We start from the raw sequence: 23,660 nt of genomic DNA on the forward strand, positions 1-23,660 counted from the left end.
TTCCTAATTTACAGTAAGTTTACATCTATTTACGGTATTGAAACTCACGCTACGATATTGATCAGCAGCCATATAAACTTACAAGGACACCGTACGAGCTTCATTCCGTCCATCTGATTTCTATTGACAGGCAGTGTAGGGAACGTCTAGAACGTCAACATACGATGGAACTCTCAATCTTTTTGGAGAAAATCGGCTTTGAACATTTTATGTGTGCTTAGAAGCTTCGTACGGTCACCAGTATTCAAGCATTCCGCAGCCGAGCGAGTGAGAGTTTATTTCCATACTCTCGATGTCTGTGGGTCGAATCTCGCTTCCGGTACTCTTTTATTATTTCATTCACATGTAATTCTAATAACAAATATGCATGGGACACCTCGAAATTGTATGATGACACAGCATCACTTTCAAGCGTAAACCAAATTTGTTTTGCCGTAGACACATTGAAAAAATCATGCACATGCGAAGATTCAGTGTTCATTACACATGCTGTATGTTACAATAATTATTGTTTCCCATGTTTCTATGACCAGTATCATCCTGATTCGTACAGTGCTCCAAAGTTACACATTATACTTGCTACAAATGTAGATAAAATAAAATATGTTTGAATGACCATACTGATTTGATTGAAATTTCTTGTGTAAACATTTTTTCCCAGTCTCATTACGAAATTTGTTTTCCTCTTTTCAGGCTAAAGACTGCAGAAATAATAATGAATCATTCACTACTAAACAGCCTGTACAGTCATAGTAATTACGCGCAAAAAAAAAAAGAAATAAGTGCGGGCAGGGATCACGCGCTCCTGGAGCTAACCGCTTAACACGCTCAGCTGCAGACTTCTTAAGTACTAGCGACAATGTAAAATATATAACTACCTGTAAAATGTTCAAACTCGACTTTTTCAAAAAGGTTTGAGAGTTGCGTATGTTGAAGTTGCAGTCATTCCCTACAAATCCTGTCAATATGGATCAAATCGGCGAGGGAAAGTTCGTACGGTCCTCTTGTTAGCAAGAAGTACGCGGATATTTGAAATTTCTTGTTCACTTATACAAGGCGGCGTACTCGAATAAAACTACGGACCTTGGATAGTGTGTGTAGTATTCATCATGACATTAATGAATCAGATGAAAATGAACTGGCTGGCCTCGAACTAAAGTGGTCTAACGTACAAATGTCAATGCAGAGTATCATCTACAAAGCAAAACATATGTGAATTTTAAACGGGAGTTAACAAAACCGAGGCTCTTGCAAACAGAGATGTCACGTAGTTTACGCATCTTGAAACTGATCATTTCTGCCACTGAACTGTCTCAAAGATTCTACATAGGTCACACTAGTCTACGTCATTCAGTAATAATTTTATATTCTACGAAATTTAATAAGGTAAACATCAAGAAATTTTATGATTTTTTTTTACTTTTTTTATTATGTATTTTTACTGCTTGGACCACACAGATGATGTACGACTTAGTAGGATCGCTTTTCTTAAAGAACGTTGTTGTGCGTGGAGTTACTCATTTTATATGTCATTGTATTAATCATATTATGTTACCTAGAGATTTTCATGATGAAAGAACTAAATTTCGGCACAATAAACGGTAGCAACATGATACGAGTAATATCAGGTAATGACTGCGTGACGATACGTGTGAGAGTTGTTTGAAGGCACAGAGACAGGCATATTGCAAGGACTGACTCTCCCCTTTAGACCGAACACTCACCGAGCACTGTGCATGTTAGAACGGTTGCCGGCTTCACAGAAGAGAGCAGGCACAGTGGCTGGCATTCTTGGTCGCTTTGTTTCCAATTTCAGGCATCGAGACGGAGCCAATTGCTGTATTTTGTTAATCCAGTTATAAAAAATGTTATTTTATGCAGAATGCAAAATATAAAGATACTACAATTTATTTAAAAAAGATTATTGATGTAAGTGATGCTTTCGTAACTTACCACTTATAGTTTCTTGACTAAGTCGAATGTATTGGCTAATGAATCGAAATGTAAAGTAAGGCAAGATCTAATGTGATAAGCATTCATATATATATCGCTTTTGTTTGTCATAACACAACTTTCAGTACTTACAGTTCAGAACAAAGTAGACGCCTTCTACACGTCGGTACACACTCAGTTTCTTGTGGCTTTCCTGTCAACCAGTCGCTGTCCATGCCTCTGATGTATTTATACAGCTGAAGTTTTTGTTGTGTACATTTCCGTTCCTTTGATTTAGCGCCGGTGTGAAGCCTGGAGCGCTCTGTTTGTGTATGTTGTCAATGGTACTTTTTACGTTGACTTTTAAGTTTATTTGCTGACATGCAGCACTTATTGTGAACACTCCCCCGCTGCTTCCTCTCGCATAAGATCCCAGTACTCCACGCCCACTCCCCTGCCACGCTTTAAACAAACAAAACTCCTTCGACGAACATAAGAAAAATATGAGTTTTACCAATTTTGTTTTTTACCGTCTACCACCTCTAGATGGCCCAGCAATCGTACGAGTTAACCTCTTTGTGCGAAGCATTGCAACAATTAGTGACATCAAGATGGTAAGTGTGGCTGAAGCCGAAAGAAGAGGCATAATATTGTGTTTTTGCTGGTGGCCAAAAGATTATACAAAAGATTTTAAGAACAAACAAAGGCTAGCATTCTTCAGCATTTTGTTTTGAACACAAAACCAGATCACATTACGAATTTCCCCCCCGATTGAGAGTCTGATGCCAAGGATGTCAGCCCAGCCCCCTGACTGAAGCCTCAGAGAGCGTGGGTAATGTATGCTACCAGTTTCTTTGGAGAGTCTGCCACCGCTCGAGCGTAACTAGTACTGGATTATTTCCTTTGCATTTCTCTTAGTTTTTTTATGGTTTTGTTTAGTGGCGAGCAGTAAGACGCAGCAGAGCAGACTTTGTGTTTTCTTTGATGCAAGCCAAGCCACGCAGCCATGTGATGACACGCCCAGCCCAGCCCGGCAGCCGGCAGAGCGCTAGCTGTAGCACCCACACCCACACCCACACCCACACGCGTTAGCGTTAGCGATAGTGTGATAGCGGCAGGTACTGGTACTACTACTACTACTTCTACTACTTACTGTATACAGGCGCACAGGCGCCGCCGCGCCCGCTCCGCTCCCTCTAGTCTTGCGTCACCAACCACAAACGTACAGCGCGTGCAGCTGCTCTCGAGTTCCAGGTTTTGCTGACTACGCGTAAAACTACTGAACTGAAGAAAAAAATGGCCTATCTCATCAGCTGGCAACCATAGCGACCGCACTGAACCGGTGCTTCCAGTACAGAGTAATCCCTTGTACTCTTATTACACTCATACGTTTACAAACAAATCCAAATCATCATGTCTATAAGCCACGATCAGTGAGTAATGGTCGCCTACATCTTCATCATTCATCAGTATATTTGTCGTCTAATTTTTATTTCTATCGTATCTTCAAGGTTCAACTAATAACAGTAAAAAATAATTTCATACTTGCTATACTCATTTCGTCGAAGATGGCTTTGCCATTTTGACACCAAGATATTAATTTCTTTAACTGGAGCAAACCGTCTTTCGCATTTGAGTGGCCAACATGTCCAATTCGGATTATATGGACTGTTGTCCAAGAAGTGTTGTTTCAAGCTGTTTTAGTCTTTTAGTCGACTTGTTGAGTCGACTTGTTGAGAATATTTCCGATGCAGGATACACAAAAAGGAGAAACACTATTTCTTACAATGCATTCGAAAACTCCCCTTGTCTCGATATTTCGTTACTTATCAGTGTCCCACCAAACAATTCGCGTGTTACCTTCCCGAGAAATAGCACTACTTACCTGCAGCAGTTTGGGAGACTGAAGATCATCTGCACCAGGGTGGCCTCAGTGGGATGTTGTGAAAGTTTCATTTGTTTACGAGTCTGTCGTTTAAGAAAATGCTTAACTTCAGTTAGCTCAAGACGAGTGTTTTAGTCTTTAAGACCTTTAGATCACAATAAACAAAGAGAAATCCGTGTCTTAATCCTTTCCAGTTAGTTTCAGCTCCTTGCACATGAAAACTGGAGTAACACGGACTTTTCATACTTCCTTTCAGCTACCATACTATTCTTATTAATATATTGAACAGTCGATGTTTGATAGATTGTGATCGTTGTGCTTGGGAAGTCCTCGGGAATGCGAGTGACAGTTGTCATAGCATACCGGTGTCAGAGAAGTCTTACCCTGATTACAAATATTCATAAGGCATAGAATATCACACATAGACAATATTTTGAATTGCGTGTGACATATTCAAGTTTTTGTGTACATGCATATTTACTATTATGTTATGTCTACAATCATTTCTGGGAAGATAGATCGGATGTGGTGGTTCCATTAATTTGCCTCCGCGAACACTGGACATAATACCACCTGGTTTCTTTATTTGGGATTATGTCGAGGACCAGATTTAGGAAGCACCAATGAACGACATCGCAACATTACGGCGCAGAATTACTGACGTCATGACATCCGTTCCGCACGAAATGTCGACCATCGCACGGATGGGATTCAAATGATTCAAATGGCTCTGAGCACTATGGGACTTAACTTCCGAGGTCATCAGTTCCCTAGAACTTAGAACGACTTACACCTAACTAACCTAAGGACATCACACACATCCATGCCCGAGACAGGATTCGAACCTGCGACCGTAGCGGTCGCGCGGTTCCAGACTGTAGCCCCTAGAACCTCTCTGCCACCCCGGCCGGCCACGGATTGGATTCAAATATCCCCAGGATATCCTTCGGGCAGCGAAACTAGGACACATCGAAATGCATTAATTGTTTGTACACAGAAACTTGAATATGTTACCTGCACTTCAATATGAAAGACGTGTGTCATACTTTCTACCTTATGAATGTTTGTAATCAGGGAAAGACCTCTGGGACACCTCGTCTATTTAAGACTGCGTGTCTTCTCCGTGATAATAAAGTGCCGAGTTTTCCACTGACTCATCGTCAGCTTACTTCTTATAAATGGTTGAACAGTCTATTTGATTCAGGATTGGGATCTGCCATCACAACACTGTAGCTGAAATATAGTGTTAATCTGTTGTTCTTCCGCAGAGAACCATACTTCAGTTACAGCACCGATGTGACCTATGGAATTAAATACATGCACTGGGCATACCAACTGCAATCTCGCCAAATTTAATCTTTCCTCTCGTGTATGGAGCTGATGGAACCTATTGGTCATATGTACTCCTACAAATCTCTCACTTCTCCTGTGCCGACCACTTTATGGTGTTAGCGATTACTATGGTTCTCCAGTACCTGAATTCACACGTGTTTTCAACTTCTTACACAGGAGTGCGTCCAGATTCTGGATAGCTTATTACGAACAATACCTAGGGATGTCTCTTGCGTGATGTTCATACATACTCTGTAACGTCAAATCTGTCGTGATGCAGAAGTTAACGCACCAAGATCGTAATTGGCGACCAAATTACTGCTGGCCATCCTGATACGGATTTTCTGAGGTTTCTGTAAGTCACTTGAAACGAATGCCGCTAAGCTTTCTTTTAAAGATGTCAGTGTCTACCCTGTTCTTCCAGGAGTGCTAGTCCCGCACGGTACGTAGAACTGTGAAATTTGGAAAGTGGGATACAGGGGGCTACCGGCGGAAGTAAAGCTGTGAGAGTGGGTCGAGAATCGTGTCTGGATAGATCTACATCTACATATACATTTATACTCCGCAAGCCACCCAACGGTGTGTGGCGGAGGGCACTTTACGTGCCACTGTTATTACCTCCCTTTCCTGTTCCAGTCGCGTATGGTTCGCGGAAAGAACGATTCCGGAAAGCCTCCGTGCGAACTCGAATCTCTCTAATTTTACATTCGTGATCTCCGCGGGAGGTATAAGTAGGGGGAAGCAATATATTCGATACTTCATCCAGAAACGCACCCTCTCGAAACCTGGACAGCAAGCTACACCGCGATGCAGAGCGCCTCTCTAGCAGAGTCTGCCACTTGAGTTTGCTAAACAGCCCCGTAACGATATCACGCTTACCAAATAACCCTGTGACGAAACGCGCCGCTCTTCTTTGGATCTTCTCTATCTCCTCTGTCAGCCCGACCTAGTACGGATTCCACACTGATGAGCAGTACTCACGTATAGGTCGAACGAGTGTTTTGTAAGCCACCTCCTTTGTTGATGGGCTACATTTTCTAAGGACTCTCCCAATGAGTCTCAACCTGGTACCCGCCTTACCACAAATTAATTTTATATGATCATTCCACTTCAAATCGTTCCGCACGCATACTCCCAGATATTTAAACAGAAGTAGCCGCTACCAGTGTTTGTTCCGCTATCATATAATCATACAATAAAGGATCCTTCTTTCTATGTATTCGCCATACATTACATTTGTCTACGTCAAGGGTCAGTTGCTACTCCCTGCACCAAGTGCCTATCCGCTGCAGATCTTCCTGCATTTCGCTACAATTTTCTAATGCTGCATCTTCTCTGTATACTACAGCATCATCCGCGAAAAGCCGCACGGAACTTCCGACACTATCTACTAAGTCATTTATATATATTGTGAAAAGCAATGGTCGCATAACACTCCCCTGTAGCACGCCAGAGGTTACTTTAACGTCTGTAGACGTCTCTCTATCGAGTCGGTTGGAGTAATTTGCTGGCGAAAGGCAAAAGTTCCGGATTCGAGTCCCGGTCCAACACACAGGTTTAATCTGCCAGGAAGTTGCAGTCCTATTCTCATCTGCCTCAACTAGTGATCCGTCACCAAAGACCTCGCTTTTCACAAAACGTCAGAACTTTTGCCCTTCTTTCTCTCTGAAGTATCGAAACGTAATTTCACGGGGCAGTTGTTTGTTTGCAGATACAAACTTACTATCATACGGTTACTCTACACGGCAGGGAATAAACCATAACAGCTAACACAAGCGCTATAGGACATAGGTTTTCCGTTTACTGGAATGTTACTTGGAAATGAAAGCGACTATCCATATATTTATCAGTAAGACATTCCTTGCAACCCGCGACGTGTGCAGGCTGTAGCCCCGAAGCGAGCCGCTGCGCTGTGGTCGGAGCTAGAGGCCTCGCGGCGAGGGAGCGCGGCGCGGCAGCGCCTGTGCGGCCGCCACTGCACGTGGAGTGCCGCACCCCACACCCCTGTTGTCTGTCGTCCCGGGGCCCCGCAGCATGTGTCTGCTGCAGCTGCTTCTCCACCCTTCAGTAGCTTCACCTGGTTGTCATTACTTGTGCCGTGTCCGACGGCCATGGCGATTCGTATTAACCGTGTGATTTCTTTCCCACGTCTCAGATGGCCCAGCAACAGTACGTGTCAACATATTTGTGAGAAGTATCTCAAAAATTGATGACGTTACAATGGTAAGTCGTCTCAGAGGAGACTTCTCCCCTCATGTTAGTTACGAGTTGTTAACACTTTCCATTAGCTCGGATTAGTTACTCACATAAAAATCAACACTTTTGATTCCTATTTCTACCTTCCATAATCCGTTAAGTCCGAGCCGCTTTCGTAGATGTTTTGTCTTCGGTCTGAGTAAAAATGGATTTTCGTCTAATTACCTTGCAGAGCGATGTAATAGCCTCTGACAAAGGTTTTCGAAATAAATCAGTTCTCCGAAGCGGTTTGCTAAATGTAAAAAAAAGTCTTCAGCTTTCGGTTACTTACTAGTGTACGTCGCTTTGTAAGCTAATGGCGAATATTTAAATTTGTTCTGCATGTGACAGTAGCTCATGCCACAGCATAATAGGCGTATGCGGCTATTTGTAATAAGCGGCCGTTTTCAGATTGCTTTCCGACTTGCGCAAGCGAAAAATGAGATTTTTTTGCGCTTATACGCTGATGCTAAGAACAAGAAAATATTCACTGACTGCAGAAGAGCTTTTTTTAATTATAATAATTCAGAGATTTTTCTCTTCGCTTATCAAATAAAACGACTGTTCAGCTTATTGATAGTGAAATATTCAGAAATATTTAAATGCCAATGTTTCTGTAAGACTGCTTACATGGGTACAAAACACATAATACAACACTACAGTTTATGACATCCATGTTCGCGATCGTCGCTAATTTAACGATGAACAGTAATAAATTAGATGCGGTTTGTATATTTATAAACAATGTCAACCAAAGAAAGAACATGTCATTTAAGTTTGAATACTCTGTACCGAAACCACGCCGTAATGAAAAGTAAAAACATTGTCTGATCACATTGAGGTTGTTCGGGGATGTCGACTTAGTTTTCTGATCCACAGGATCTATAACTCCAGGCCATAGTAGAGTAATGTTATTGAGAATGTCAGATATGTTTTATGCCAGTGTACACTGTAGCCGTATTTAAATAGACCAAATAGATAAGTTACTCATCCCTTTCAACAAAATTTCTTTAATGTTATAACAACAGCGCAAAATTGTAGCGAACTGAACGACTGAGAAAGGAAATATACAGTGTGGTCCATTGAACGTGACCGGGCCAAATATCTCACGAAATAAGCGTCAAACGAAAAAACTACAAAGAACGAAACTTGTGTAGCTTGAGGGGGGAAACCAGATGGCGCTATGTTTGGCCCGCTAGATGGCGCTCCCATAGGTCAAACGGATATCAACTGCGTTTTTCTAATTAGGAACCCCCATTTTTTATTACATATTCATGTAGTACGTAAAGAAATATGACTGTTTTAGTTGGACCACTTTCTTCGCTTTGTGGCAGGTGGCGCTGTAATAGTCACAAACATATGGGTCACAATTTTAGACGAACAGTTCGCAACAGGTAGGTTTTTTAAATTAAAATACAGAACGTAGGTACGTTTGAACATTTTGTTTCGGTTGTTTCAATGTGATACATGTACCTTTGTGAATTTATCATTTCTGAGAACGCATGCTGTTGCAGCGTGATTACCTGCAAATACCACATTAATGCAATAAATGCTCACAACGATGTCCATCAACCTTAATGCATTTGGCAATACGTGTAACAACATTCCTCTCAATAGCGAGTAGTTCGCCTTCCGTAATGTTCGCACATGCACTGACAATGCGCTGACGCATGTTGTCAGGCGTTGTCGGTGGATCCCGATAGCAAATATCCTTCAACTTTCCCCACAGAAAGAAATCCAGGGACGTCAAATCCGGTGAACGTGCGGGCCATGGTATGGTGCTTCGACGACCAATCCAACTGTCATGAAATATGCTATTCAGTACCGCTTCAACCGCACGCGAGCTATGTGCTGGACATCCATCATGTTGGAAGTTCATCGCCATTCGCTCATGCAGTGAAACATCTTGTAGTAACATCGGTAGAACATTGCGTAGGAAATCAGCATACATTGCACCATTTAGATTGCCATCGATAAAATGGGGGCCAATTATCCTTCCTCCCATAATGCCCGACCATACATTAACCCGCCGAGGTCGCTGATGTTCCACTTGTCGCAGCCATCGTGTATTTTCCGTTGCCCAATAGTGCATATTATGGCGGTTTACATTACCGCTGTTGGTTGACGCTTCGTCGCTAAATAGGAATCGTGCAAAAAATCTGTCATTGTCCCATAATTTCTTTTGTGCCCAGTGGCAGAACTGTACAAGATGTTCAAAGTCGTCGCCATGCAATTTCTGGTGCATAGAAATATGGTACGGATGCAGTCGATATTTATGTAGCATTCTCAACACCGATGTTTTTGAGATTCCCGATTCTCGCGCAATTTGACTGCTACTGATGTGCGAATTAGCCGCGACAGCAGCTAAAACACCTACTTGGGCATCATCATTTGTTGCAGGTCGTGGTTGACGTTCCACATGTGGCTGAACACTTCCTGTTTCCTTAAATAACGTAACTACCCGGCGAACGGTCCGAACAGTTGGATGATGTCGTCCAGGATACCGAGCAGCATACATAGCACACGCCTGTTGGGTATTTTGATCAGAATAGCCATACATCAACACGATATCGACCTTTTCGGCAGTTGGTAAACGGTCCATTTTAACATGGGTAATGTATCACGAAGCAAATACCGTCCGCACTGCGGAATGTTACGTGATACCACGTACTTATACGCTTGTGACTATTACAGCACTACCTATCACAAAGCGAAAAAAGTAGTCCAACTAAAACATCCATATTTCTTTACTTACTACACGAATATGTAATAAAAAAATGGGGGCTCCTAATTAAAAAACCGCAGTTGATATCCGTTTGACCTATGGCAGCACCATCTAGCGGGCCAACCATAGCACCATCTGGTTTCCCCCTTCAAGCTAGACGAGTTTCGTTCTTTGTAGTTTTTTCGTTTGATGCTTATTTCGTGAGATATTTGGCCCGGTCACTATCAATGGACCAGCCTGTATATAACAGGATCAATTTAAGATAAAAACTGCACTGGTTCGCTCTGTAGGTATTGTTTATTTCAAGAAACGGTCGAAAATTGTGACTGCTGTAATCGCACAGGGTGCACCAGAAAACTCTAACGATTGTGTCTGTGACGATATCTACTACAAGCTGGTCAGTTACGATCTATACATAACTCAAATCAATTAGAACTATTACAAAACATATAAACTCCGTATTGAGACATTATTTCTCGCCGAACCGTAGACCAGTACTTAACACTGAGAACCACAGCAATAAATTAATCGATACTCCACAATGTAAACATAAATAAACGATGTTGCCGAGATAACGAAGCAAATCAGGCACGGTCCGAGTCCATAACACAGTATTAACGAAAAGTTGAAGCGTTGTACGGACAACCTTGGTTTTTTTAGGTTGTTTACGACACATGTTTAAGTATGGTCACACTACCCTGAGCTGACAAGAGTCATGGGATAGCGATATGCACGTATACAGATGAGGGTCGTATCTTGAACGCAAGGTATAAAAGGGCAGTGCATTGGAGGAGCTGTCATTTGTAGTCACGTGATTGATGTGGAAATTTTCCCGACGTTATTATGACCGCACGACGGGAATTAACAGACTTAGAACGCGGTATGGTAGTTGGAATTCGGAAATCATTAGAGAATTCAATAGTCCGCAATCCATAGTCTCTTTACCTTTTTTTATTTCTTTATTTTGGCTTTGGGTTACAAGGACCATGCATCCAACAAAGGTTATAAAGTGCTAAAGAAACATAACCGCAAAAAACAGAAGAGCACAAAATTACAAAGTTAATATATAAACACACCTTTAAAGTAAAATAAAAGCGCAATTAGACAAACACCAAACTGCCGACGGCAGTGATGACAGCGACATTGGCGCAGAAATACAGAAAGTACTGTACAGCAACGTATGACAAACATACATACACTCTTATAGAAAAGACGAAACATTAAAGAGCAAACACCGTGCATCATACAGCCAGGCGTACTTAAAATAAAAGAAAAACCCAAATTGACAAACGCAATATAACCAACAGCGAGTATAATAGTTCCAGTTGAATAGTGACATAAAATGGGGAAGAGACCAATAGCGAAAATGTAATATACAAATCAGGTATTACCTCTCACCACGGACAACGCAATGACCGACGGCCTTCACTTAACGACCGAGAGCAGTGGTGTTTGTGTAGAGTTGCGCTGCTAATAGACAAGCAACACTGCGTGAAACATCCGCAGAAATCAATGTGGAACGCACGATGAACGTATCCGTTAGGAAAGTGTGGCGAAATTTGGCGTTAATGCAGTATGGCAGCAGATGATCGAAGCGGGTGCCTTTGTGGCATCGCCTGCAGAGCCTCTCCTGGGCACGTGACCACATCGGTTGGACCGTAGACGACTGGAAAATAGTGGCCTGGTCAGATGAGTCCCGATTTCAATTGGTAAGTACTGATGGTAGGGTTCGAGTCTGGCGCAGACCCCACGAAGCCATGGACCCAAGTTGTCAATAAGGCATTGCGTAAGCTGATGGTGGCTCCATAATAGCGTGGGCTGTGTTTACATGAAATGGACTGGCTCCTCCTGATGTTAGGCTACTTTGAGACCGTTTCTAGCCATTTATCGACGTCATGTCCTCAAACAACGATGGATTTATGATCGACAATGCGGCATGTTACCAGACCACAATTGTGCGGGACTGGTTTTAAGAACATTCTGGACAATTTGGACGAATAGTTTTCCACCCAGATAGCCCAACATGAATGCATAGAAGTTATGGAACGTAACAGAGAGATCAGTTCGTGCACAAAATCCTGCCCTGCCAATATTTCGCAATTATGGACCGCTATAGAGGCAGCATGGCTCAATATTTCTGCAGGAGACTTCCAACGATTTGTTGAGTCCATTCCACGTTGAGCTGCTGCACTACGCCGGGAAAAAGGAGGTTCGACACGATATTAGGAGGTATCCCATGACTTCTTTCATCTCAGTGTAGTTCTCCATCGTTCTATTGGACTTGTAATAAACAAAACGAACGTGAAACACGTGAACACTCTGCAGAAAATTTCTGTTCTCACATAAGGTTACGTTATAATATGGAAATATGAATGACTACGGCCATAGAAATCAAACAACGCAAAATCCAGGATAAAAGATGGTTTCTGTAACATCGTAGAGCGTACGCTAGGAAAAGAAGAATAACAAAATTTTAAACACGGCTGAAGCAGCAACTATTGAAAATCTTCACGGTAAATGATAACAGCCAAACAGTTGCAGGATAAAGATTTATTGAAATCCTTGACCACTGTTTCGGTACATCTACATATACCTTCATCAGAAGCAAAAATACACCTGAACAGGAAGACACCTTTGTTAGCAAAAAACTTAGCAACATAACTGAGATAGAAGGGGAAAAAAACATTTATAGCTTTAAGTAACAATGAAAATTACCAAAATATTACCAGCACAAAAACTTTTAGACACTTACTAAAATCACATCCTCCAGTGGAGATGCATAAAAAAATTGTGCCAAAGGCGTCGTCAGTAGTTAAAATACTACCTCTATCCGTACAGCATAATTATGAAGAGATGGTAGATGCGAACACGGCATACTATCAGTACTTAACCTGTGAACTAGCGTGAAGAGGGTGTGGAAGGACTAGGACAGACAGTTTCACCGAGAGAGGGCACTTGTGGTATGCGCGAGACACACTCGCACATTAAAACCCGGGATACATACCCATGCGCGTCAAAATTTTAAAGGTTGTGCTAATTCAAACCCTCTATGTTAATTATAAAACATATCAGAACCAATTAAAACACCTACGTACAATAGAAAATATGAACACCAATTTGCCTGTGTCCTAGTGTCAGGCAGGTGAAGCTTGCGCTAAGGAACATATCCAACGAGAGAGGGCACTAGTGCTATGCGCGAGACTTTCGCGCCAATTAAAGACTAGGGTACATACTAGCAAAAACGAACAAAATGTTGTAGTAAATCGAAACCATTTGTTGTCATGAATAAAAAACATAACAGAATCATTTAAACCACGCTTTTGGCACGATTGTTTTATGCATCTCCAGTGGAGGATGTGATTTTAGTAAGTGACTAAAAGTTTTTGTGCTTGTAATACTTTGGTAATTTTCATTGTTACTTAAAGCTGTAAGTGTTTCTTCTTCTTCTTCTTCTTCTTCTGTATACGGCGGACATGCCACCGCCTCCACCCCCCTGTCCACCTACTCCAGTACGCCGATGACACCGCCTTCCTTGCCCACGCCCCCAGCCTGCAACGCTCCCAACACCTTCTCCAACCCCATCCTGACCGGATCACCACTTGGTGCAACCAGTGGTTGCTCAGTGTCAATCCTTCCAAGACCCAGGCGATCATTGTAGGCAAAACCACCCCTTCCTTCCGTCTCCTCGACTTCTATATCACCATTTATGGCCGTCCTATCACCCTCACCCCCACCCTCAAGTACCTTGGCGTCACCCTTGACCGTCGCCTCTCCTGGACCCACCCATCTCCGGACAATCCAAGCCAAGGCACGCTCCCGACTTCGTCTCCTCAAGCTCCTTTCTGGCCGCACATGGGGTCTGGACCCCTCCACCATCATCCACACCTATAAATCCCTCATGCGCCCTATCCTCTGCTACGCCCATTCTGCATAGATCTCCACCCCTCCAACCTTTCACAAATCCCTTCAAATCCTAGAACACTATGCGCTTCGCCTCGCCTATCGCATCCGTCTTCCCTCCCCTACGCGGATCCTGTATGACCTTATTCCTTTCCCGCACTTCCTCCTTTTCCTCTAACGGATATGGAACCTCTACACCTCCCGTAAACTTGATCCCCCTCACCCGCTTGTCTCTCCCATCCTTTCCTATCCCTGTATGCTGCCGCGCCTGTATTCCCACGTCCCACCTGCTCTCCATCTCTCCACTCTCCATACCCTCGCCCAAGGTGGCTTCCACTAACTCCCCCTCCCTGATGATGCTCTCATCCCCTCCATCTACCCCTCCTACCAACTTTGATCCTCCCCTTTCACAGCCTGTGTTTTTTCCTTAGGGCACCCTCTCTCCCTTCTCTCCCTCCTCCCTTCCTCCTCCCCTCCTCCCCCCAGGCTTCTCCTACCCCCCACATTCTTTCCTGCCCCTCCCATCTCCTCTGCCACTGGCATCTACACGCTCCCCTCTCCCTCCTCCCCCACCTTTTCCCCTTTTGGCAGGTCCCCGGACTCGCACACGTTAAGTGAACATTCGCGCGCCAGAGATCGTCGCCAGTGTTTTGTGTGTGCCATCGTGTTAGTGATTCAGTATTTCGTCATTTGTGCTCCTTCGTTCACGTGTGCCATTTCTGTCGTCTCTGTTAGTGCCCGAGTGCTGAACGTTTTTCTTTGGACGCTGCACTTGTGAACGACTTCATGTATTTTTAACTTTGTGTGTCTACTGTTGTCCATTCACCGTGTTGTTTCGTTTCTCGATGTCTCCACTTGTAATAAATGTATTATCTCTGGCCGAAGAGCGGCGTAGTATTGCCCGCTGCCGGCCTACCTTTGTATAAGGTGTCAAAATAACAATAAAGGATAAAAAAACTTCTATCTCTGTTATGTTGCTAAGTTTTTTGCTAATGAAGGTGTCTTCCTGTTCATGTGTATTTGTGCTTCTGATGAAGGTATATTTAGATATACCGAAACCGTGGTCATGGATTTCAATAAATCTTTATCCTGCAACTGTTTGGCTGTTATCATTTACCGTGAAAAGAACAACAATCTGTAATAAGAGACAATATTCCATTGTAACGTAGATAGAATCTTTGACATAAAGTAAACATATTTGTAGTTACATAGTAATGTTTCATCGGAAACCAAGGGTTCCTTACAGACGAATAGTCAACATCCTCGAATAACTTTTCACAGTGATTCTTGAAGTTTTCCCGGCGGACATAATGTTCCATCATCTTTCGGGCGTGCACTCGGGACAGCGACAATTCTTCTTGCGATATATCGGCTAGAAACCTCCCAGCCATCTTCAAGGCGAGTCGGAGACTGAGTTCATAGCGTTTTCGCGTGCCTATTTATACGGAGAGTCACATGCGTCAAAGATATCAAAGTCGCCACTACTGCGCTAGTCATAGATAAGATGTATATAGTAAAGATAAACATATAAGCGCAGAGAGCAAACAAAATAGTGCTGCTGCGAATCCACCGTGCTTGTAAATAAATAATTAATCTTTAAAAGTGGTAACATCTGTCGGAAGTGAAGATGCAGAAATTCTTTCCGAACGAAGGTGTGAAATAAGCGGTTTCCAAGCATTGTCAAGATGAAATCCTTCGTCACGGTTTAGCAGGTTGTCGGCTAGTTGTATTTCTACAGCTTCCTTAACAACTGAGTCCCAGAAAGATGAACCAGTAGTTAAAATCTTAACATCTTTATAATCCATGGCATGGCCAGTAGAAATGCAATGTTCGGCAACTGCTGATTTGTTGGACTGAAGAAGACGTGTGTACCTCTGGTGTTCGACGCATCGTTCCTGTACAGTGCGCGTGGTTTGCCCTATGTAACGTTTGCCACACTCACAATGAATTCCCATGCGGAGTATGTCACCAACAAGGGGCAAAAGCTAACCAGGGCTTTGTACCCGCTCTTCCGCAGTAGGGAACTTAACCTGCATACCAAGCTCCGCATTTACCGAACAGTTATCCTGCCTGCCCTCACGTATGGATCTGCTGCATGGGCCACGATTAGTGGCACCAGGATGTGGACATTGCAGCGCCTGCAGAACAAGGTGCTCAGGTGGAGCCTCCACGCCCCGCCACTCACAAGAATTGTCACTCTCCACGAGGAAGCGGATATCGTCCCCCTAAAGACGACCATACGCAACAACGCGCGGCGGCTCTATGAGAAAGTGGATGCCTTGCGGGACACTGTCCATGGGTTACGCCACGTTGGGACCACACTTCCACGCCGCTGGCATCGACATCCGGTTCCCCTAACCACCCTAGAGGAATCGGATTCCGACCATGGCTAACGATAGATCTAGCACGCCCACCACGGACGCATCCTTTGGCGGGACTAGCCCCCATTCTACGTCCAATACTTTCCAATCATACCCGCTCACGTTAGGCAAAATTTTTCTGACTGACTCATGTAGTACTGTCACCGTCAGAGGGTGGTACGGGACTACAAGTCCCACCGCCACACCTCCAAGGTGTGGATAAATTTACTGCCTCACCAACACTGTTAGACCGCAATAGACCAGTGATGCTGTATTGTAACATATCACAAAAAAAAAAGCTATGAACACAGTCTCCGACTCGCCTTGAAGATGGCTGGGAGGTTTCTAACCGAAATATCGCAAGAAGAATTGTCGCTGTCCCGAGTGCACGCCCGAAAGATGATGGAACAACATTTCACAGTTTGCCAGTCGAACTTGGTACCTGGCTATATTTCAGTACAATATATCACCAAAGTTGTTGATCAGGAGTTAATTGTTGTCGGCCACAATCAACAAATAACAAGTCATTTGTTAGAGCACGAAATTACTATTGCATCATTGTTTTCCGCAACAGAAAAGTGTTACACTATCAGTCCTTGACTACGGAGGGTCGAAACGGTCCGCAAACGTGATATATTCAGTGACAAGTACAAAAATTCTGTGGCAGAAAGTTATTCACTCCGTAGTTAGTTTGCCGAGTAAAGTTTGGATCATTTTCAGTGTAAACTAAGAAGGAAGAACGATCTCAGGCGTGGTGCATCAGTTTGGAATTCCAGTACAGAGATAACGCGAGAGAAGTTGTGCAGCGAACGTTCTCCGCGCTCCGCACGGTTTGCGGACTCGCTGGAGGCCGGAGCGTTGAGACACGACTGGCGCGAGGCGCGAGGCGAGAGGCGGCCGGACTGCGCTCGTTCGTTGACATCCTTGGCACGGGACGGGGCGGAGAAGCATGCGCTAGAGCCCGCATCGTGCCCTCACCCTAGTCGACAACCAGCTACACCTCACTAGCAAACACACCTCACCTTTCTTTCTTACTTTTCTTTTCTTATTCTTAATAGCTTGCCTTACTTAGCTCCTCTTTCATTTCGTCGTAAATATATATTTTTTAATTCGTAAGTTACGTTATCTGCCGTTGTTGAGTGTGTACTTTTCCAGTTGAGTTGGCCATTGCGTTTCGTACGTAGTGCGCTGTGCCCGAAGGAAGAGAAACACACGAGTATCGCCGCATTTCGAGGTAGACGTTTTTTTGGTTGTAGTGGCTGGTAAAATTTTCCAAACAAAAAAAAGTAAAGACAGAAAAATCAATTAAGAATCAAAAACATTGCTCTGCATTGAATAATTTTGTTCTTTCTTTTTTTCCTCCCTCGTTAGCGGACAACCCCACCATAGTGAAAGTGAACATCTTCCTTCGCTCTATCAGCAAAATAGACGATTATAAAATGGTGAGTGTGCTGGCCACGTAAACTTGTGTGTTGATGTACGTATACTGGCGTCTACATTGGGACGCCAGAGTTTAAGTCCCACAGAAACCACCCATACTGCTGCTCACTCGCTAGTGCTACGTTTTGTTGGACGGTTCTACGATCTGAGACCGCTGCAGACAGCGCACGCTTTTGCCCAGCCTTTAGCCTTCGCTGATTTGGAACCAACCAACTACTGAGCTTCTAAAAGTTCATTCTTGTGCACAAACTGCATTTCGCACCTTAAAAATTAGCATTCCAATTCGTAGTTGAAGTGCGACAGAACTCACATTTTGCTGTGATGTCGTACAATGCTAACAGTGCACTGAAGCTGTTATCATCCATGGATATTTCACTTGACAACAAAATCGTTATGTTTCATGACACCCGAATAATACGATAAAATAATTGCTTCATACAAATCCTGTGACCAATACATCTCTTCTCTGCGGTCTCTCAGGTTTTAATGCCATGAGTGATGGTATGTTTTCGGGTGATGAGCCGAGTTGTAGATTACATTTTTATGCATAAAAATGGAGCAAATAACTCCGCTGAGCACCCTCAGGCAAGCCGTTACCACTTCCCACTAAATTCATCACTTCTAAATCTACTTAATACATTAAATCGCAATATCTTTCATGATTTCAAAGCATTCCATTTACATTATAATCTAAAACTCCCATCCAAAAAATTTTTCCTTCTCTGGACGAAGTTGGTTCCAGGCTAATAACATATTTTGCATTTTTAAAGCTTTCTAAAGTCTTGATTCAATGCTTCAAATCCAATCCATTTAAAAAAAGTCTGCGATTTTCCTTGAAAACCGAAAACAAATATCGTAGCACAAAAGCAAGAGCAGTATCCTTTGCCGCTTCTGCTATCCTGTGTTTACTGTACTGCTATCCATTAACATCCACTAATGAATGAGTTAAGAAATTGGGGAAGGGATCAGTTATAAATAATTAACAGTTTGATGTCTAACATGTTATTGTAAGTGAAATAAATAATTTTTAAAAATTGAGGTTGAGAATTCTCTCACAATTGTACGAGTAAATATTTTAAACTTTGAGTATCATGATACGGTATTAAATTGGTTAAACATATAGTTTGTTAAGTGATCTGGGTTATACACTTTAAATATAAGATTTAAACACAAAAGTACAGTTCCTCTGGTCTCGATATAATTACTTTTCCTCACATTATGGCATTTTATTTTCACAACATTCATTTCAGAAACATTACAAATAAAAATTAAGATATTTCGATACAATACTGTGAAAATTATGCCCTAAAGATGCTGTGATGTTATCTCCAGATTCACGAAGGTAAGTATGCTGGCTGAATGGTAGCGTTAGTTTGTAATGTTGTAAAAGAAACAAAATATTTGGGAAGATATAACTGCACTTTAAAATGCACCATTGTTATTCAAAGCAGGTATTAAGCTCTGCAACTTCAAACTGACGCTTGACAACCAGGTATCTCATTACGTAACGCTGTATAAATAAAATGCATAATGAGAGGAAACTTGTAAAGTTGCAATATTTAAAATAACATTTCGCTTGATTAAAAAGGGATATACGTCTTTAACACAGAGCGGGTTAGACTGAAATTATTTTATTTTTTTAAAAGTAACTTTTGTATGTGTTAATTTTGTGTGTTTAAATGATTTGGACATTGGATATTTTATTTTTCTGTGTTTTAATCGTAATTATTTCAGTAGTTGCAAAGATACACAAAGAGAACTTTTAAATAACCATACGCCTCTTCGCCAGGGAGTACAAATTTCCTGGAACACCATGACTGTTTGTTTGAAGGAATCTTGCCTGCTTGGTGGCATGCTGTTCCAGCGACTGTGTCCTGGGGCGAAGACTCCCACCCCCTCATGTCGGGTTGGCCCTCCAGCCCGCCCTAAAACTGCCATCCTTAAACTCGCTGCTTCCCTCTAAATAAAGCACAGCTAAAACAGATCCGAGACATGCGTAGCTTCCACAATAAATCAGTGTTATGTGTACTTCTAAAGCTTACTGTTAACTCCCTCAGTTGCTCTGCTTTCTGTTTTTGTTGCAACGTATGAATTCGAAACGAATCTCACCGCACTACATGCATAACTCGAAAATAACTGAATCGAGCGAAGCAAGCACTTGAGCAACAACTACAGTCTTGCGAACTAGTTGCTACCTTCTCAGTTACCTTACACAATTGCTTAACATGACACTGGCAATGAGAAAATGTTTGGTGTTTGCATGTTTTCACTTTTACCCGTATTTTGAAATTCCGTTGAAGTGATAATTGTCAGTGGAATGAAATATTAGCTATCATAATAATTATTTCCCAAGAAACTAATGTATAAATTTTATAGCACTCTGCTTGACCGATTTTCTATCTCTTCCTTTGATACATAAACTGACAGACACTGGCTGGAAATTTTAATAACAACGCTATTAGGTCGTGGCGGTGTGATACAGTGGCTGCTTATTCGTCGAAATGTATTTGACGGTTGTTAGTTTCACATTTAACTTTCCGGATACCAAGAAATTAAACTGGGTTGCTTCACTAAAAATAAATCACTTTGCCTCACTGTCGTTTCACGATTTTAACAGAAGAATAAGTCGAGAGCAGGCAACGAAGGGACCAGCAGCTTTGTCAGTGAACGCACGAACAGAGGAGCTACAGTTGGAAGATGTGCGAGGTAGCGGCCGATGGCTTGCGAGTGAGTGCAGCCAGCTACGAGGCCGCCCTGAGGCGTGGGTTGGCGCCAGGCGCCGCCACCTACCCTGTCTGTCTCCCGGTGCTCCCCCCGATTGTCACACCATCCTACGTGCTTCGTGATGTCCGTTTTCTCGTTGAGAAAACCTAATAGCCACATTAACATCAAACGCTAACACTTTAAAACATAACACCGGAAATCTCATTTAATGGTAGGACACGTAGAACTGCATTATAAATACCGTTACTTCAATCCCACGTTCATCAACAGTCTCATTATATTTTCTGTAACAGAAATCAATGCAGTCTACACCAGTGTGCTGGAAAGCATTTTGCCAACTCTATACGGGCAATAAACTGTGACGAACAAGACTCAGTTTCAAATAATAATGTCAGATCACACACACACACACACACACACACACACACACACACACACACACACACACACACACACACGCACGCACGCGCACACACATACACACTCAAGCTCAAACGTGTCCTACGGACCACTCAGCTTTCGCATTTCGCGTCTGACTTAACTGACACATCACAGAATCTTCCTCGCCGCGCGCTCTTGTTTTCGTCACAGTCATTTCTGAATTATATAAGTGTAAACGAATGTTAAAGAACAAACACAGAATCAACCGGATGTAGGAAGGCGGTTGCGTACGTCCCTATACACTGACGCATTCCTTAGAAATCGAACCATAACTAAGGTTACTAGTGTAAAAAAGTGGTCCTGTCTAAATGGCAACATTTACAGTCAATTTTCACACAAATGAGTATGGCATATAAACAGGAACAAACTAAAAATTGCTATAAAAAGCGAGTGTCTCGTAGAAATGAAAATTCTCAACAGCGGCGCATTAACTTTCTCCTTTTATTAAGAAATTATGTTGGCAGCTCCGTCTGCATCATTTTTTACTGTGTAAGTTACACTAAGCTTCATCTTTCTCCAGATAGATGACGAGATTTCCGTTCGCGTAACTGCAGTATTCGTATGACCATATATACCTTTCTTATTGTTGAAGAAGCACATCGTTGTCTTCGATCGATAGTGCCTTAGATACACTGCACATGTACAGATTATCGACTTTATTTTGCATTACTTTTGATTTCTGGAACGTATTGCTTCGGAATTAAATTATAAAGTAACAGCCATCTCTGGTTTTGGTTGAGTTTTCGCTTGATTCTAAGAGAATCTTATTTCACATTCGTTATTACTCGAATAATGTTCAAATGTGTGTGAAATCTTATGGGACTTAACTGCTAAGGTCATCAGTCCCTGAGCTGACACACTACTTAACCAAAGTTATCCTAACGACTAACACACACACCCATGCCCGAGGGAGGACTCGAACCTCCGTCGGGACCAGCCGTACAGTCAATGACTACAGCGCCTGAGACCGCTCGGCTAAACCCGCGCGGCTATTACTCGAATAGCCTGGTGTGCTTGGAGAAATGTAAGAAAATGCAGCCTTTCAAATATCACGAAACCGTGTACACGCTGTACTTAAAAGAATTAATTACCAGAGCTTTGACTAGTCTCTGACAAGAGTTTCGACATGGTGAATTGCATTCTACGTCTCTAGTGGGTCTGAAACTCCTCGCTTAACACTCGTGCCACATCTTTCTCTTTATTACATTAGCTGAAATGTACAAAACGAGTTGCCTGACCTATTGTGCGATGGCACATTTACATAATTAGTGATGGGACACAACAAATGTTTAATTCTATAAATGTAGCCGTTGCGCTTTCTTTCAGTGGATCAGTTTCCGACCGGAGCCATCAGTATTACGTGTATATGTCATATATGTCATATATCTGGCCTTGTAACATTAACCAAAACGGCCTTGCTGTTGTGGTACAGCGAACGGCTGAAAGCAAGGGTAAACTACAGCCGTAATTTTTCCCGAGGGCATGCAGCTTTACTGTATGGTTAAGGGATCACAAATTTAGCATTGGAGGGCAGTGTGGAGGGTAAAAATCGTAGAGGGAGACCAAGAGATGAATACACTAAGCAGATTGAGAAGGATGTAGGTTGCAGTAGGTACTGGGAGATGAAGGAGCTTGCACAGGATAGATTAGCATGGAGAGCTGCATCAAACCAGTCTCAGGACTGAAGACCACAACAACAACAACATGTCATAATATAAATACGATCCCATAATTTTAATTGAATTCGTTTAAACACCCCCCTTAACACACTTTTTACCCGTTTTTTTCCTCGTCAGTCTTTCAACACATAAAGCGAGCTGCTTGTCACTGGCGATGATATATTTACCTGCACGAAAAACTCGATCATTAGGCTGATATGAGAACGAGTTGTTGAACCAGAAACAGCTCTCGTATCTCGTCAGGGGACAGTTGTGGCGGCAAGTAGCAGGTGAGAGGAGAACCCCCTGCGGGAGCAGACAGGCGACGGCGGCGGTGCTGGGCGCCCCCCACTCCCTTTCCCTCTCCTTCCCGCTCCCCCTCCCCCACCGCGGCCCGTCCCGCTCCCCCTCCCCCTCCTCGCCCCGTCCCGTGGTTTTTGTGGGCACGTAACAAGAGTGGCATCTGTGTACATTTGGGCATCTTCCTCATTTCTATAATCGTGCTGCCCGCCCCCTTCCCCCACGCCTGTAGATGTTCCGCTGCGCTGCCCCGCTTGCATGCCGCCCGGACCCCGCACGCCGCCCTCGGCCCAGCGTCATGTGTTTGTTACACGTGTTCTCAACAGGAGCCAGGCTCACCGACCCGGCCGCCAATCAGGCGCCGCGTGTGCGACTCCGAACAAGGTACCAGTAACACGCTACACTTACTCTTCTCTTCTCTCTCTTTTATTTTGTAATATTGTTGTATGCTTGCATGTTCTGAATCGGTGTCAAGTATGTACTTTGTTTACTCCTTCTAACAGACTCTCTCTCTCTCTCTCTCTTTGCAACACTTGCTTTAGTATTTCGTGCATTACTATTGTCAGATAATTTGGAGTATGTTGGCCTGTTGTTATGTGTATGCTAGATCAATGTTAAATGTTGTTTGTCGTTGTGGCCTTGAGATATTTATGTACTTGACTGTTTTCTTACGTTCAGAAAAGTCAATTGTCCAAATCTAAAGGAAAAGCAATAACGTAAAAGAAAAA

General features: G+C 43.0%; 1 protein-coding gene across 5 annotated transcripts in view; it reads left to right on the plus strand.

Annotated features, from left to right (window-relative positions):
• The window catches only part of LOC124713610 (glutamate-gated chloride channel), a 711,599-nt gene that overhangs the window by 556,218 nt on the left and 131,721 nt on the right, over positions 1-23,660 (plus strand). For 2 of the 5 annotated variants that reach the window (XM_047242960.1, XM_047242963.1), the window contains exon 7: positions 17,741-17,811. In XM_047242960.1, the coding sequence (XP_047098916.1) occupies positions 17,741-17,811 (71 nt within the window). Of the gene's footprint in view, positions 1-2,478; positions 2,547-7,304; positions 7,373-17,740; positions 17,812-23,172; positions 23,317-23,660 lie in introns of those variants that run through there. The other 3 variants (XM_047242962.1, XM_047242961.1, XM_047242964.1) reach the window with 3 other exon arrangements.

Source organism: Schistocerca piceifrons, chromosome 1 (assembly GCF_021461385.2).
Source record: "Schistocerca piceifrons isolate TAMUIC-IGC-003096 chromosome 1, iqSchPice1.1, whole genome shotgun sequence".
In the NCBI taxonomy this organism is placed as follows: Eukaryota; Metazoa; Arthropoda; class Insecta; order Orthoptera; family Acrididae; genus Schistocerca; species Schistocerca piceifrons.